The sequence below is a fragment of the Danio rerio genome, chromosome 2 (assembly GCF_052040795.2).
Source record: "Danio rerio strain M-AB ecotype USA chromosome 2, GRCz13ab, whole genome shotgun sequence".
NCBI lineage: Eukaryota > Metazoa > Chordata > Actinopteri > Cypriniformes > Danionidae > Danio > Danio rerio.
In genome coordinates, this window is record NC_141022.1 from 13,931,044 (window position 1) to 13,949,010 (window position 17,967).

At 48.5% G+C, this 17,967-nt stretch overlaps 2 protein-coding genes and 1 long non-coding RNA gene across 3 annotated transcripts in view; 2 read left to right on the forward strand and 1 right to left on the reverse strand.

Annotated features, from left to right (window-relative positions):
• Positions 1–17,967, reverse strand: part of LOC147846232 (uncharacterized) — an 849,179-nt gene that overhangs the window by 493,868 nt on the left and 337,344 nt on the right. The gene's annotated exons all lie outside the window — the stretch shown is intronic.
• On the forward strand, positions 6,510–17,642 carry LOC147846238 (uncharacterized). Its single transcript, XR_015478312.1, has 2 exons — positions 6,510–10,204; positions 15,008–17,642. It is a non-coding gene; the product is annotated as an uncharacterized LOC147846238 (long non-coding RNA).
• LOC147846239 (uncharacterized) lies at positions 7,163–17,642 on the forward strand. Its single transcript, XM_087240544.1, has 2 exons — positions 7,163–10,033; positions 11,071–17,642. The coding sequence occupies exon 2, from the start codon at positions 12,542–12,544 to the stop codon at positions 14,024–14,026; it is 1,485 nt and encodes a 494-aa protein (XP_087096670.1). The 5' UTR covers positions 7,163–10,033; positions 11,071–12,541; the 3' UTR covers positions 14,027–17,642.

A 17,967-nucleotide genomic window follows, 5' to 3' on the forward strand; every position in this document is an offset into this window, starting at 1 on the left:
AACCTGCAACCATGTAAAATTCTTATTAGCTGATATTAAAAGTTGTACAAATATTGATCGCTCAGGCAATAAAAAAACAAAAAACAAAAAAAACTAGCATATAACGTGGCATGTCGCTCACACCAGCATCTGGTTGTGATTTTCAATTCCTTTTCTAGTTAAAGCATGCCATGTCTTCCATATGCATGAAGACAGGGAAAAAGGGAGATATGGAGCTCAGGGAATAGGAGGCGGATCAAGTGGGAAGAAGTCACTCCTCGGGGTACTGCTTCTCTTTCCTAAGTCTGCCTGCTGCACTTTCAGTCACCATTTGTTTAACCACATCATGATTTTCACGGATTCAACTGTGTCTTTTTGAAGAACGGCGTGAGCTGAGATCTGAGTCTGAGTTTGATGGGAAAGCTGGCCTGTGGGAGTAATTTTTACATGCATGGCATTTAGAAGGATGATGGATTGGAGAAGTGACATGCTTTGGGACGTCTTTGAAGTTGAAGGCACATGGTGAACAAATAATGCCCCCAGTGTATCTGTTCTTGTGTGCATAAGCACGTGTCCATCCGTTAAAATTCAACATGCTGCTTTTTGATTTGCTTTATATTACCTCAAAGAAACCACCATGAATCAGTCATTTCATGGAGGCAGAGGCAACTTAAATTTATTTTATTGAATCTCATTTTTTTGACAGGAATGACATCTTCAAATAATTCAATGGGGTCCTACAACTAATTGAAGTTTTCTGTAGAATTGCAGATTTAAAATTAACATATAGTGTCAAACCAGAGAACATGGTTTTCATTTACAAAATGTATCAAGTTCCTACTGTATGTTTTTCAGAAATATATGGATAAGGATCGTGATTTACTAAAATAGCCACATTTAAAATTAGGCCTGAGGTATTTCTAAATTATTTGACAACTTTATTATTTGTAATTTATAAGATTCATTTATTGGACTATGCTTGAGACAGTCACACCACAATGCTTAAAAAATGTAAAACATGTAATAACACAGCCATTTTTATAACAAAATGTCAGATCCTCGGTCTGATTACCGGTTCATTCCTTGTTGTGTTTGTTAGTCTTTCCCTTTTATTCGTTTTGTTTTGATCACTCACTTCATGCATTGTTTTCTTCTTGCTTCCTCACCCATCCGCTCAAAATACTTTCCATTAGTCTATCAAGCTAATTTCACTCACCTGTTTTCCTTGATTTCTCTCCCTATTTAATCCTCCCTTGATCATAGTTATGTGTCAGATCATTGTTTCCCCCTTCCTGCATGTCTTGCGATCTCCCGGTCTAGTCCTGTTCCTTTTAAGTCAGGGAGTTTTTGTTGTGTCTGGTGTCATCTTGTTGATATAACTTAAAGTTGTTGTACTCTCTTTTCCTTCAAGCCTGTTTCCGTCTAATTTTGTATCGCTGCCCATCTGACTCTCCGTCTCTATCCAGCCGGCCTCATCTCACTCTCGCCAGCCTCAAATCCCCCCACCTATGATGGGGATCCCAGTTTATGCCAGGCATTTTTGTCCCAGTGCTCAGTTGTCTTTGCCCTCCAGCCACGCACTTATGCCACAAAGGAGACTAGAGTGGCCTTCATACTTACCTTCTCACGGGTAGAGCTCGTGACTGGGGAACGTCCATCTGGGAGGAAAGAACACCATGCTGTTTCTCCTTCAGGAATCTCCATCATGAGATGATCAGACTCATTGACCAATCTGCCTGGGGCCAGAAGACGGCAGACCAACTAGCGCGTCTTCGTCAGAGAGGTCAGTCTGTCACGGAGTATGCTATTAAATTTAAGATGCTGGCGGCCTCGTGTGATTTGAATGAGGGAGCCTGTCATGCCATTTTCCGGGCAGGACTAGGGAAAGACATCCAGGATGAACTGGCGACCCATGACCTACCACAAGACTTTGACAGCCTCACGAATTTGGCGCTTCGGGCTGTCTCCACCATCAAGACCATCGAAGACTGTTTCTCTCTTCAGCCAGAAGGGAGAACCCTTGTTCCCTTTCCACCACTACTCTTCCCACTTGCATTGGATCCTGAACCAATGGAGGTGGGACGTCTCCATCTCACGTCTCAGGAGAAACAACAGCGAGTGGAACAGGGTCTATGTCTATACTGTGGCAAGCCAGCACATTTTGCTGAGAAGTGCCCAGTAAAAGCCAAGGCTCACCAGTGAAACGAGGGATCCTGGTGGGCACTATACCTTTCTCTTCCCCCCTTATCTCGCACCCTCCTTCCTGATATGGTTCAGTATAAAGGCTTTTCCTGTTCTGCTCTTATTGACTCCGGGTCAGAGGAAAATTATATGGACCACTCTGTGGCCGCCCAGTGGGGAATCCCGACCATCCCTCTTGCTGAACCTATTGCTAATCATTCCCTGGATGGTACTTGTGATGGCCACCAATGTGTCCCCACATTAAACATGGGTATATATACACACACACACACACAACCACACTTTATGATTCCTAATTCAGTATTTGTTATTAGTTACAGATTCTACACAATAAGGACAGACACAGTTTAATACACTTCACATTTTTATTTCCATTTTCAATAATTTCATGTCATAAGTTACTAGTATGGAGTGCAAACTTTCTAGTTCTTTTGACAAGGTTTATAGACATTTATTTATTTGAGTTTAAGTTACTTGTGGGATCCAGGATGGCATGGCTTAGTGCTCCAGATGGAGGTCCGGTTGCTCTAAGGGACCGGCTGGCAACATTTGCCGACATTTTGTTCCGCCTGACTAAACCAAAATACAAATTGGCTGAGGGGGTTGTTTGAATGTTTATTTCTTTATTTTTGTTTATTAGTAGTATTTGAATTGCTAATTTGTTTATATATTGGTTAATTAATTTTAAGTGTATCATTTAACTATGTTTGGTGGTTGTTTTGTATTAGTTTGTGATGTTTAATTTCTTTTTTCGTAATGGACAAGTCCCTGTCTTTTGTGTATTTAAGTCCTGTTTGTGTGTTAGGAAGGAGGTCTGCTTTTCTTTTTCTCTTCGTTTGTTTGTTTGTTTGATTTGGTTATGTTTGTTTGCTTTAAGTCTAGATTTGATTTTAATTTATTCAAATGCTTTAATTTGTAACTTTATTCATAATTAATAAATACATTTTCTTTTGGAAATTTTGTGTTCGTTGCCCTTGACTGAGTCAGTGGATCTGATCGGGGTTCCGGCAGAGTACCTCAACCTGCACCTAGTCTTCAGCAAGTCCTGGGCCACCACCTTGCCTCTGCATTGACCTTACGATTGTGCCATTGAGTTCCTCTTAGGCACTTCTCCGCCTAAGGGACATTTGTATTCCCTGTCCCTTCCTGAAAAAGAGGCCATGGACAAGTATATTAATTAATCCCTTAAAGCTGGCCTTATCCGTTCCTCCCCTTTCCCAGCGGGAGCTGGGTTCTTCTTCGTCAAGAAGAAGGATGGCTCCCTCCGTCCCTGTATTGGTTATCGAGGGCTGAATCACATCACCATTAAGAACAGATACCCCTTACCTCTTATGTCCTCAGCCTTTGAACTCTTGCAGGGAGCCCATGTCTTCATCAATTTGGACCTCCGTAATGCTTATCATTTGGTTCGCATTTGGGAGGGGGATGAGTGAAAGACAGCCTTCAACACACCCACGGGGCACTGATTATCGAGTTCGTCCTTTTGGTCTGACCAACGCCCTGGCTGTCTTTCAGGCCCCAGTTAATGATGTGTTGAGAGACATGGTAAAACAGTTTGTCTTCTTGTTCCTGGATGATATTCTAATATTCTCTCTCTCTCTCTACAGGTACACACTACGCGTGTTCGCCAGGTGCTGCAACAACTTTTAGAGAACCAACTGTTTGTTAAGGCGGAGAAGTCCATCTTCCACACCCAGTCAGTATCATTCCTGGGGTTTTTAATTTCGGTGGGTGAGATCAGTGCTGATGCTTCGAATCCTAGGAAGGTTGCCCAGTGGCCAACTCCTGACTCTCGTAAGGCGCTGCAGCAGTTCCTGGGATTCGCCAACTTTTATCGGCATTTCATTAGGAACTTTGGCCAGATTGCTGCACACTTAACAGCACTCACCTCTTCCAAGGTACTGTTCAGGTGGGGGGATAAGGCTAAGGAGGCCTTTGATAAACTTAAGTCCCATTTTAATTCTGCCCCTGTCTTATCTATTCCAGATCCTAAACAGCAGTTCATAGTCGAGATAGATGCTTCTGAGGTTGGAGTAGGTGCAGTCTTATTACAACGATCTCTTCAGGATAGGAAAATAAACCCCTGTGATTTCTTCTAATACCGCTTGACCCCCACAGAGCGAAACTATGATATAGGCAACCGGGAGTTGTTGGCAGTCAGGCTCGGTTTGGGTGAGTGGCGCCACTGGCTGGAGAGAGCAGAGCAGGCTTTTGTGGTCTGAACAGACCACAAGAACCTGGAATACATAAATTCTGCCAAGAGGGTTAATGCAAGACAAGCCTGCTGGTCTCTCTCCTTCAGCCGGTTTAATTTTGATCTCTTGTACAGGCCTGTTTGAGGATCTGGAGAGGGGGGGTTCAAAGAACACAAACCTGCCAAGGGGCATGGTGGTGGCCTCCCTCTTTTGGAAAATAGAGAGTCTGGTTCTTAGGGCCTTACGAGAGTGCCAACCCCCTCAGAGAGTTCCAGCAGGCAAATTATCTGTTCCTTCTGCTCTGCGTTCACAGGTCATCCAGTGGGGACTCTCATCCAAATTGGTCTGTCATCCAGGGATTCGGAGATCGCTGGCTGCGGCCCACTTCATTCCTCTTCCTAAATTGCCCTCAGTCAAGTAGACTCCTCAGGTGGTGGTGGACCACATTTTTTAGATTCATGGTCTTCCGGTCAACATGGTTTCTGATAGGGGTCCCCAGTTTGTCTCCCTGTTCTGGAAGGAATTCTGTCGACAGATCAGGGCCTCTAAGAGTCTGTTGTCGGGATTTCATCCTCAGACCAATGGGCAGTCTGAGCGGGCAAACCAGGATTTAGAATGCACTTTCCACTGCCTGGCAAAATCCTAGCTCCTGCTGTCAACAACTGTCCTGGGTAGATAATGCTCATAATACTCTACCAGTCCCAGCAGCTGACAGTCATCGGACTCCGATCCCCCCCCACCCCCCGCTATGTAAGTGGACAAAGGGTGTGGCTCTCTACCAAGGACCTGCCTCTCAGGGTAGCCTCAAGTAAATTGGCTCCCACGTTCACTTCATAATCAGACACTTACATCTAGCCTGTCCTGTTTGCCAGATCCGGGCCACAATTAAGCCATAGCAATATCACATATCAGACAGAATTCAACCGAATGAACCAGAACTGACCATATTCTGGGCCAGTGGCATTGCGGGGGGATGGTGTCTTTGCTTTGGGGGCTTAAGCTCATGATGTATCGTCAAAAGCCCCTGATCTCTTGGAATATGTTGCACTTAAATAAAAATATGTTGTATAACGTTTATTTTGTTATCTAAGTACTGAAAATTACCACATACATCACAAACATTCCACTTAACGCAGCCTTTGTGTCGGGTAATTAAATTGTCATTTGGGTGGCAACTTCTTTGGGGCTAAGCCCCTTATCCCTTTCGACCCTAGCAACGCCCCTGTTCTGGGCCACAGTTTGCTTTTATTCTGGCCCAGATCTGGCCTACACCTTACACTTGCTGGGTGTGGCAAAGTACAAAAATTCCAACATGCATTGCAGTATGAATACATTATTGTAACATGAAATTAGCTCATTTGATGAATATTAATAAATCAACAATAACGGTTTATTCTTAATTATTAATATTCCGGCTTAAGCTTCTGTCAATTTGGTCCAACAAACATATGATTGTAAATGATCATGCTCGCGCGACCGAGCGGATTCCCAGATTATGAATATTAATTATCAACAATAACGAATTATTATTAATCATTAATATTCCGGATTAATTTATTGTTAATTTGACCAAACGAACACAAGCAGAGCCGCCGCTCTTCAGAGCGGACACGGTAATCTATTCATTTAGAAAAAGGGAATTTAATTGCTACTTCTTGTGAAGTAGATTAATCATTCAAAAGTTTTAAACAACTTATAATAGCTAGGCAGGGGAATCTGTATTTCAGTGACATTTTCTCGTGAGGCAAATAATACAATTCATTTGATTATAATGGAATTTATTGACTAGTCAGACGTAACGAACAAACAAACGCACAAACATACATTTAACACAAAACAAAGGTAAACCACGTGGAGATATCGGGTCTATAGAACATGTAACAGCAAAGAGAAATAGTAAAGCTAGGAGATAGAGATTTCAGATGAAAGAGTGACAAAACTTTCAGTTCCACCCGCACCGTTAAGGACCACCAAGGTTATAAAAAACACATTTTTGATAAAAGGGGCACAGCTTAATCGCATAACTAAAATCACCTGGTTTTTCATGTCTGGTGGTCTCTTTTATGCATCTCTCTTCCGTCGTGATGAAAACTACTCTTGATGTCCTTTGATGCGTGGAGTTTGTAATGCAGTTCGGACGAACACGATCGCAAACTTTAAACTGAATTTACTTTGCCGGAAAATAAAGAAAACGTGGCGGGAAAGTCCATGCGGCTGTGAAGAGCCGTGTGGCCCTTAAAGGGACCACCGTCAATGATGTTCCTTTTTGGGACGTTCTCTTTCTGCCCAGATGTTTGGGGGGAAGTGTGCTTATACCTGCGGGTCACGTGACAACCCGTACAGCATTCTGACCAATGATTTCAGGGGAAAGTTTGCGCGCGAACCTTCCTTTGTCTCTGGGCTGTGCGTATGCAAATTTGAGCACCCGCCTAAAGCATGCGGACAGGCATTTAATACAGAGCTTTAAAGAATAAAGCAATGCGAGTTATGGTCTCGATCTATGCATCATGTGTTATAAAATGTCGAGGGCATTCTATTGACACCAAACACTCTACAAGTACATCACATTAAAGGTACATTAACATAGTTCCCATATCCTTACATCATTGATGCTTTTAAAAAGGCCTGAAAGTACGAATGTGTATAGTCTATATCAGGGATTGTACACATTACAAAAGTTAAATGAAATTAAATAAGAGATTTGGGTTCTAAATGTCTTTGTTTAATTTTGAGGAATGTCTTGTCTGTGAGCAGAACGTTGGCTAAAGAGGTTTTTTTTTTTTCTTCATTATCTTATCTGTCATGTTCTTTTGAAGTAGGCAGAGAGTGGTTCTGTAAAGTCTCCCAGACTTGTTAACATGTCACCACGGATTACTAAGCCAGACTTTTCGTCGCCAAGTGATTTTATTGTCCTGGCGATTCACCCAGATTGTTTTCTGGAATGTTAAATGGAATGTTTATCTCCAGAATGCAGGTTACAATATGTTACAGTCCCCCTCTTCCCAAACAACGTGGTTCGGAGAAAACCCGGTTGGTTGGGATCTAACTTAACTTGTTGGTTGGGCAGGAAGTGAGGGCCCCTCGATGTCCGTTCCTGAGTCAGCTGGACGGAGTTTCATTTCGATCAACGTGGGTGCAGCTCCTTGGCGTTCCTTTCCTTTCCCAGCTTTCCGCTGAAAGGCTCGTGGGAGTACGGCGGTGCACTTGTTCACTGGTGCTTGCATCTTATTGAATGGCGAGGCCCTTGTTAATGTGTGCTTACCTGTTGTCGGGAGGCACGGAGTGGTAGTTGTTCCGCAGTTTTCCAGAGATGAGTGATAGAGGAGTATAGTTGTGAGGTTGCAGTGGTCTTCTGGTGAGACTGAGGTACAGGATCGTGGCTGTATCCTGTGTAGAAAAGGAAGAGAGAGGAGAGAGGGAACAGGGGAGAGAGTAGGTAGTGTCTGTGATGACTGTGCTTGGCTGGGCATTCCACGGTGACACCGGTTGCAGGGTCTCTACCTACTTTCCTGGCTTGTGGCCCAGTGTTTGTTACTCTGGTTGTGATACGTAGGTTTGAGGGTTGGCTGCTATGCAGCTGAGCGTATACAACCAGGAGTCTTTGCCCTTCCTGTGTGATGTTGGTAGTGCAGGGTGGGTGCCTCTGTCCAAGTTGTTTACATCATCAGAAGATATGCCGTGGTCTGGGCTGTGTCGTCGGTGCTGAGAGACACTCTACCCATTTGGTGTACTGGCATATGAGTTCAAGGGGAAGAGAAAGCGAAGGAGGGAAAAACACACAAAAAAAAAAAAAATTGTTGCTCCTTGTGAGCCCATGGAAGTGTCCAGCCCGATCCATCTGGGTGTCTGATCATGAGAGGATGGTTTCTCTGTTGCTGTGGTGCTCGGTGAATCAGCGCCCTGGGCATGTTTTGCTGTGTGCAGGGTAAGTACATTAGCATTACCCCCCTCTGGCTCTGAGGCAGCACGAACTGTGGTGTCGTGGGGTCTTCAGGGACAACCCAAAAAGGATTCACACGCACCTGTTTTTTAAGATGACGGAGGTGTTGAGTGACATCTGTGTTGAAGCTGAGGTCAGACAGAAGGATCGGGTGGTAGGTGGGGTGAGTGGTGGAAAACTAACAAAACAAGAGACAAAGTAAAAGTAAAAAATAAAACTGGTCTGACGTGAGGAGTCAGATGCCTACGTGGTCGCAATGTCGTTTGCGAAATTTGTCGGGCTGGTGAGATTGGATGTGGCAGCTAGGCTAGGCAGGGTTGTTGGCTGCCGGTTACAGCTGCCAGATCTCGGGGTTTTGGTTGGGTGGTGACCATGGTCCACCGTGTGATGCACCTTCTTGGTAAGGGCATCGGTCCAGTCATTCAGGTCCTTGTCAGTGCCTGAAAGTTTGAACTGTTCTTATCTCCTTCTGTAGACGACCATGATGTGGTTGTCAGTGTTGTGGTCGCCTACTTGGGAAGAAGAAAAAGTGTTGACGTTTCACGGGCTTGTGGTGGGCAGTTCTGAAGCCTTTTGTTTCCCCCCTGGGAGGTGGAACGTGAAACAGAGTCTAGCAAGTTGGAGTCTGCAGCTAAGTGCACTCTGATGTCATGGGCTGCTGTGCTTTGAAGGGTTACAATGGTGACTGCCATTTCTGCATACTGCGGTGGTTGTGGGAGCATCCATCGACACAGGTTGTGGTCATACCTTGGCACGCATTCTCATCCCAGTACTTGGGAGTACTTGAATGACAGGTTGGCAGAGGTGGCTGGGGTTCCTCCTCTACAGCGTTGCCAATTGTCTGTCAGTTGTACAGTCTTGGTAAACAGCTATGCTGTTACCCAGCGTGGATTTGTGGCTTAAGGTGTAACAAGTGTCAATACAGTGGCCCTAGGGGGCCATCGGCCGCATGGCCGTACTGGCATTAGTCTTTATGCCATCCCGGATGTGCTGACTGTTCAGTAACGTGACAGGTTGGTGGCAGGTGTCTATGATGGTTTTAGTGCTCCAAAGAAGTTGGAGAATAGCTGTTGAAATGGCACCCACCGTGCAGAGCGATGTTGTTACACAGTCTTAGTATTTGCCTTCTGGCGCAAGGAGTGTCTTACTTGCATATGCCTAGACGTTGTCTCACTTCAATCGTGGCCAGCTGTTGACCTTCCGTCAAACAGAAGGACAGCCCTTTTTGACAGGGTGGTCACGGGTCGAGAAGTCTTTGAACAGTTCTTAATGACGTGTCTGGAGTAGTTGCACCCCCTTAGGGAGCCGCTCAGTACAGAGACCTTGCTAGGCGGTAGTCTTTGCACTAGCCACAGTCAACTGTTGTAGGCCATGGTCTATCTCCTTTGAGTGGCCAGACACGGTGGTACTTTCATTAAGGATGTCATCAACGTAGATGAGGTTGCCTCTAACATAAGCATCGGGATATGCTTTGTTCAGGAGGGTGTTGCTTTCGGCTGGTGAGTTGGCCTAGCCGATGGGGCACCTCATGATCGTTTAGTGTCTGTTGTTCAAGGTGAAAGCTAGCTTATGCTGGTCATTTGGATGCACAGGTATTGTCCAGAAGGCGGGGACCACATCAAGCGTTGAGGAGATGGTTGGTCCTTGAATTCTGGGCACTTCCTGTTCCAGTGGTGTCGTTGGCCCTCGTGACAATGGCATAGCTTTCTATGGTCAGGCACCCTTCGACCCTGGGCTTGAGGACGGGCCAGATGGGTGCCGAGCAGGTTTTGTTGCGTAGCCCGATGTCCTTTTTCCAGCATGGAGTTGGATATTTCCATGTGAAGATCAGTGGGACTTGCAGTCTAAAGAGTCTTTAGTGAGGGCACCGTGGTAGTTATACAGGATTGTGGAGAGGTAAGCATGATCGAATACCCAATAAAGGGGGGAGAGCATGCTCAGAGCCCGGCGGCTAATCAGCAGGCCAATCCGAAATAATAAGCAACACCTGTTTATTCTAGTGATTGGACCGGAGAGACATCCGTCTTAAGGAGAACGGGAGGAACAGTCGGGAGAGAGAGCTGAACGACGGCCACATAGTGGGAGCTGAGCTTGCAGTTGTGACTGAAAATAAAAATATCTGTTACTTACCTCAACGCCGACCCTGTCTTCTTCTTCCCACACAAAGAACCTTTGTTACAGTGGTGCCGAAATCCGGGGAAGAAGAAGAGACCTCGCCGCTAAGATGACCACTCCGTCAACCAGTCCGTTTGCAGAAGTGATCCAGGCGCTCGCGGTCCTCCACCGTGAACAGCACCAGGAGATCCTGGACATACGAGCTGAGCAGGAGGAGCGCTTTAAGGTCCTGGTGGAGGCCCAGCGCGAGGACCGCGAGCTCGTTCGGAGCATACTGAAGCAGGGGATCCAGCCCGGATCAACATCAGCCACCCACCCTCCCATCACACTACACAAAATGGGGCCGCAAGATGACCCGGAAGTCTTCTTAGACTTGTTTGAGAAGATGGCAGGAGCGTGTGGGTGGCCCCGGGCCGATTGGCCGGTGAGAGTCATCCCGCTGCTGTCGGGCGAAGCCCAGACCGCCGCACAGCAGCTACCGGCTGAGGATCTCCTGAATTATGCGCACCTGAAACGAGCCATACTTCAGCGGGCCGGCCACAATCCGGAGGAACAATGCCAGCGCTTCCGGTAGCTGAAGCAGGAGGAAAGCGGTCGGCCCTTCATATTCGCCCAGCAGCTCCGTGACGCCTGCCGCAGATGGCTGGTGCAGGATGACCGGACCATCGATCAGATCGTCGACGCTGTGGTACTGGAACAGTTCATCGCCCGCCTTCCCTCCCGAACATCGGAGTGGGTCCAGTGCCACCGACCAGACGATCTGGAAACAACCATCCAGCTGGCGGAGGATCACCTGGTAGCGAGGTCCAGGGTTGGCAAAGTAACCTCTCTCTCTCCCCCTGTCCCTCCTCTTTCTCTCTCTCCTCCTATCCCCAGGCCCAGATCGAGGGGACCGCCCATACCGACTCCCAGGAGGCGGATCCCAGGCCCGGAGCCCCAGCGCAGCACGCATCGCTGGGGCACCTATCGGGATAGAGACGGGGAGACACGTGGCATGGGCGGGCCTACAGCTATGACGGGTCTCTCTCCGGCCCAATCAGTTGGTCCTGCTGCCCTCGGGGGTATAACGGGAAGGTCTGGGCCGGCATGTTGGCATTGCGGGGGGGCGGATCATGCACCAGAGAACTGCTCCTTGATGGAGGTGGGTGCATTGGTCCGCCTGCCCGATGTGCCAGCAGTCGCCCCCGGTCGCGACGGGCTATACCGGATACCTGTGAGTATTAAAGGGGGTACATATCAAGCTTTGGTGGATTCGGGGTGTAATCAGACCTCCATCCACCAAAGCTTGCTTCAAGACCCGGCTTTGGATATGAGCCGCACGGTAAGGGTAAGGTGTGTACACGGGGATGTAATTCACTACCCGCTAACGGCAATAGACATTCAATTTCGGGGGAAAAAGCATAGAGTGGAGGTAGCGGTTAACCCGCACCTCAAACACCCGCTAATTCTGGGAACTAATTGGCCTGGATTCAATAGATTATTGGGAGTTTTATGTGCGGGTGTTTCTTGGAAGAAGAAATCGCCGGATAGGGGACGTGTCGCTCAGCTGGGGGAATCCCAAGCAGTGACGTCACGCGCTGACTCAGGGGAAGGGCTGGGAATTTCCCGGTGTAAAGACTTTCCCCTGGAGCAGTCGTGTGATGATACACTAAAACATGCACTCGAAAGAGTGCAAGTTATTGATGGGAAAATCCTCCAGCCTGATCGACCCCTCTCCTATCCGTATTTTGCGGTTATTAATGATAGGGTGTATCGAGTGACCCAAGACGCTCAGACAAAAGAAGATACAACCCAGTTATTAGTACCAAAGAGCCGCCGGGAAATGCTTTTTCAGGCGGCTCATTCTAATCCTATGGCCGGACATTAGGTCAGGCGGCCACACTAAATCGCCTCTTGACCCGATTCTTTTGGCCGGGCATTCACGGTGACGTCAGCAGATGGTGCGCTGCGTGCAGTGAATGTCAGCTGGTAAATCCGCCGGCCACCCCAAAAGCGCCGTTGCGCCCTTTACCAATTATGGAGATCCCCTTCGAGAGAATTGGTATGGATCTCATCGGGCCATTAGAGCGATCCACACGCGGGCATCGGTTTGCATTAGTTCTGGTGGATTATGCAACCCGATACCCGGAAGCAGTCGCGCTCCGTAATATCTCAGCAAAGAGCGTTGCGGAGGCGCTGTTTCGCATCATCTCCCGTGTGGGAATCCCCAAGGAGATTCTCACTGATCAAGGCACCGCGTTCATGTCACGCACGATGCGCGAGCTTTATGGATTATTGGGCATTAAATCTATTCGCACCAGCGAATCACCCACAAACAGACGGGCTGGTGGAAAGATTTAATCGCACGTTTAAATCAATGATCCGTAAATTCGTTCACGAGGACGCGAAAAATTGGGATAAGTGGTTGGAGCCCTTATTATTCGCTGTGCGAGAGGTTCCCCAAGCCTCCACGGGGTTTTCCCCCTTCGAGCTTCTCTACGGCAGACAGCCCAGAGGGGTTTTGGATGTTGTTAGAGAGGCTTGGGAGGACGAGCCTTCTAATAGTAAGAATGAAATTCTATATATCCTGGACCTTAGAGCAAAACTCCACACACTGGGGCGGCTCTCTACAGAGAATTTGCTTAAGGCTCAGGATGACCAACGCAGGCGATATGATAAGGGCACTAAACTCCGTAAATTTTCACAGGGAGATAAAGTACTTGTACTGCTACCCACTTCCAGCTCTAAATTACTCGGCAAGTGGCAAGGGCCGTTTGTGGTCACACGACGAGTCAGTGATCTCGATTACGAGGTGGTTTGTTCGGACAGGGCTAACTCGCGTCAGATTTATCACATTAATCTGCTTAAGCAGTGGAGGGAGCCGGAGGATGTGGCGCTGGCTACGCTTGTTACTAACGAGGATGACCTGGGGCCGGAGAGCTCCGGCCGAGAACGGCCGAGCGCTCTGGTCAACGGGGGCGATCAGCTCTCAGTGAGCCAGCTCCTCGACATCCGGCACCTCCAACGTGAATACTCTGACGTGTTTTCGCCCCTGCCCGGTCGTACTAACCTGATTCAGCACCATATCGAGACCGAACCGGGCGTGGTCGTTAGGACCCGGCCGTATCGCCTACCTGAACACAAGAAAAAAGTGATTCAGGAAGAATTGAATAATATGTTGAAAATGGGAGTAGTAGAAGAATCCCACAGTGACTGGGCCAGCCCGATTGTCTTGGTACCTAAGACGGACGGCTCGGTCCGGTTCTGTGTGGATTATCGCAAGGTGAATGCTGTGTCGAAATTCGACGCTTATCCAATGCCGCGTATTGACGAGTTGCTCGACCGGTTAGGTGCTGCTCTATATTACTCGACATTGGATTTAACTAAGGGCTATTGGCAGATCCCCTTATCTACAATATCCCGCGAAAAAACAGCCTTCACTACGCCGTTTGGATTGCACCAATTTGTGACGCTTACGTTCGGGCTGTTCGGGGCGCCGGCGACGTTCCAGACGGGCCGGGCTCACGGCCAACCCACGGAAGTGCGCAATTGGGCGAGTGGAGGTAAGGTATCTGGGCTTCCACTTAGGTCACGGGCAGGTGCAGCCCCAAATTGATAAGACTGCAGCCATTGCAACCTGTCCGAGACCCAAGACCAAAAAGGAGGTGAGACAGTTTTTGGGGCTGGCAGGATATTATAGGCGGTTTGTTCCTAATTATTCGGCCCTTGTCAGCCCATTGACTGATCTCACTAAAAAGGAGGGATCGGATACCGTCCAATGGTCGGAGCAGTGCCAACAGGCCTTCTCAAAGGTAAAATCTATACTTTGTGGGGGGCCGCTATTGCACGCTCCTGATTTTGCTCTCCCCTTTATTTTACAGACTGACGCATCCGATCGGGGTCTGGGGGCGGTTCTCTCCCAGGAGGTGGCAGGAGCGGAACGGCCGGTGCTGTACATTAGCCGCAAGCTAAGTAAAAGTGAGGCTAAGTACAGCACCATAGAGAAGGAATGTTTGGCGATCAGGTGGTCCGTTCTTACTCTTCGCTATTACCTCCTGGGTAGGGAATTCGTCCTCTGTTCAGATCATGCTCCTCTCCAGTGGCTCCACCGTATGAAGGATACCAACGCGCGGATCACCCGTTGGTATCTAGCATTACAGCCTTTTAAATTCAAGGTGATCCACAGACCGGGGGCGCATATGGCTGTAGCCGACTTCCTCTCCAGAGCGGGGGGGGGGGGGGGGTAGGGGGGCTGGGCTGCAGGCCGGACGGCTCCCCGGCCTGAGGCGAGCGGTGGGGGTATGTGGAGAGGTAAGCATGATCGAATACCCAATAAAGGGGGGAGAGCATGCTCAGAGCCCGGCGGCTAATCAGCAGGCCAATCCGAAATAATAAGCAACACCTGTTTATTCTAGTGATTGGACCGGAGAGACACCCGTCTTAAGGAGAACGGGAGGAACAGTCGGGAGAGAGAGCTGAACGACGGCCACATAGTGGGAGCTGAGCTTGCAGTTGTGACTGAAAATAAAAATATCTATTACTTACCTCAACGCCGACCCTGTCTTCTTCTTCCCACACAAAGAACCTTTGTTACAAGGATGTGCTGACGTTTGTCAGGTGGCCTCATCCTGCGTGGCCTCAGCATGTCTGTTCTGTTGAGGAAAGTGCCCTGTATTCATCCATGTTAGTGATGGGGTGACGAGTGGCTGGGCACACGGCAAGGAGTTAGTCCTCTGTGAGCTCACTTCTGCCTACCGGTTCTTTGTTTACTGGTAAGACAGACGTGAGTGTGGCGAGCTGGAATGGAACAGTATAGTCTGTGTTTTCTAAGCTCCCCTCTGGTGTCGTTGCATGTAGGGTGAGGCCACTAATTGGCCCAAGAGTTCAAAGTCATGGAACTCGTAGCTGACCAATCGTCCCAGTAGGTAGTCTTTGGGGATTTTTATGTCAGTTGCCATGCAGCTATTACACAAGACATATACTGTTCATGAGGACAGTTCAATTTAGTGTATGGCTTCCAGGTTGAGGCCCAGTTTTATGCCTTCTGTTGTTGGTTGGAAGGAAAACCCAAGGTGTGGTTTAGAGTTCGGCCTTTCATATGGAGAGCCATATAGAGCACCAGTTTGTATAGGCTGGCACCACAGAGTCTTGTTTGATGATGACAGAGCAGGCCTCTGGCATGGTCTGGCCTGAGTGGGGCTTCTTGAGGGTGACAGCCATTGTTGTTGGCTGTGAGAAGTGTGGGTGCCTATCACCAGTCGTTAAAGGTGTCTATATATATGCCTGAAGATGTATCAGGCTATTAGCTCTGATGTAAACATCGTGCGGCGGGGCCGTGAGAGTTAGGATGGGATGGGTCAACCATCCGCTGTTCCGATTCAAGTTCAATGTGCAAATGCTGTTGGCAGTTGTCATGTGTGAGAGTTCATCATTTGGACAGTAGTGTGTATGCTTGTTAGTTGAACACAGGTCTGGGGGTGTGTTCAGGCGGAGTGTCGCACAGTGCGAGGCTGATGGCTGCTGGGTTGTCTGCTCACAGTGCAAGTACAGTGTCATTCACAGTCCGGTTATACAACATTAAGCCCTTTGAGGCCTGGGGCAGCAAGCGTTGGGGTTTCTAGCTGGTTTGAAGGCTGCAGAGTAGCGACCTTGACCCCCTCTATGTTGTTGAGTTTGGGTTCTCGCGGGTTCCAGCAGTTTCCCGCGACCTCTGTGACCTGACAGTCTGTTGGGGTTGACCTGACGGCTGTGAGAGAGTTCTCGCACTTGGGCCCAGATTTTAAAGGGGTTCAAAGTTCGAAAGAGGTTCACACGTACGCAGCGGATTTTTACCATTCAGCAGCAGGCCCATTGGCGACGGGTACACGGGGTGCACTGCAGTCATGGGACAGTAGTTACTTGAATGGGAGCGATGTATGTGAGTTGAACCTCAGTTGGGCTGTATGATTTGCACAATTAGCCTGCCTGGTTGGCAATTAAGTGTTTGTTTTAGTCTCTGAGCTCTTGCTTTGAGTTACTCAAACAGGAAAGATGACATTATTGTGAGGTCTGCTCCCGTGCTGACGCGCGTTTTTCATCTTTCTTTCATCTCCACGGTTACAGCCAAGTAGCGCGTTGTTGCCACGCCATTTTGGTCAGGTTCCCCAAGAGTTGAAGTGCAGGGGCCTGAGCAGTTGTTTGTACGCAGGTGTGGCTGGTTGGTGGGCTGTGGCTCAGGAGGTAAACAGACAACCAGACCAGTGTTTCCTGGTACCTGAGGTTGCAAGCATGGTGGCACTGGCTGCTTCTTGGGGGAAGCGTGATGCTGCAGTTAGATACATAGTCTTTAGCTTGTGTTGGACTCGCAGTACTCTGCGGGGATGGAGCAGAAAGCAGGTGTTCAGGGGGGGTAAATGGTTTTGGACCCCCCTCTAGTCATAAGGAGTCTGGCTTGACTTCCTGTAGGGCCCCTTCAAGCTTTTTAGCAGTTCTGCTGCTCATGACGCCACCGTGCCGTTGTTTGGTGTCAGGTTTTCACCTTTGGCTTTCTCTGGCGTGTAACTAGCTGGATGCTGGTTGCTTGAGCTCCTAGCTACTGCAGGTTGTTCATTCCTTGGTTGCTGTTAGGCTCCTTTTGGGCTGCTTGTGGTGAGTGGCTTGTCCCAGTGTGTCTCTGAGCATCCTGTCTGGTGTTGGGACATGCGCCTTCCTGGCGGTGCTGTCCTCTGCTGGCGGAGAAAGGCTTTAACTCACTGTTTGGAAGTCTTGCGGCTGGGAAACAGTAACGTGCCTTTTAAAGTCAGCTCCGGATGAGATTCTGAGACAGGGTAGCTTGTAGGTGTTTGACAGTCTTTCAAAGCAGTCTTTGTTTTGAACAGATTTTATGAGCTAAACTCTGCCGCTGTTGGGTGGTCAGGGCGTGGGGGCAGGGCATTGCCCGTGTGCGGACTCACCACAGAAAGCAGGTTTTTGGGAGAGAGAGGATCTGGAAGGTGAACTCCTCCTCCGTCCGTGGCTCATTTCCTGTCTTGAAGTAGGGTTGGTGTAGTCGACTGCAGTATGCTTCTGAGGTCTCTTGGCTGTTCTGAGACCCATGGCGACAATCAGTCCTTACTCTGACACGGGGTCAGGTAAAACACTCTAGTAAGAGCTCTTGCATTGGCTCGTAATCTGCTTTGATGGCACGGCGCTGTTGATTCAGGAAACTTCTTGCCTCACGGCTCGAAGTAATTCTTAGCAGATACAGTTTGTCACAGAGAGTGGCACTTGGCCTCTGTGTAAAAGTGTAAAAGTCAATGTCTTAGAATTAGGGGTGCATGCCGTCGCCTTCAGCAAGGTTTGGGGTGAAAGTTGGCATTTCCCTGGCCAGCTGGTTCAAAGTCTTTGGCTGACAGATGGTGTCTGTCGTGGGGGACCCCATTGGAGGGAGTCCTGGCCCTGTGTTGCTGATGGGCGTTGCTGGAATGCTGGCTGGCGGGGCGGCATGAGTTGGATTCACCCCCCTCTGCTGGTCTATCCAGTCTTGGCTTTTGGGGCTGACTGCGGCACTTCCCCTTTCTGGTAGTCACATGGCTTGTA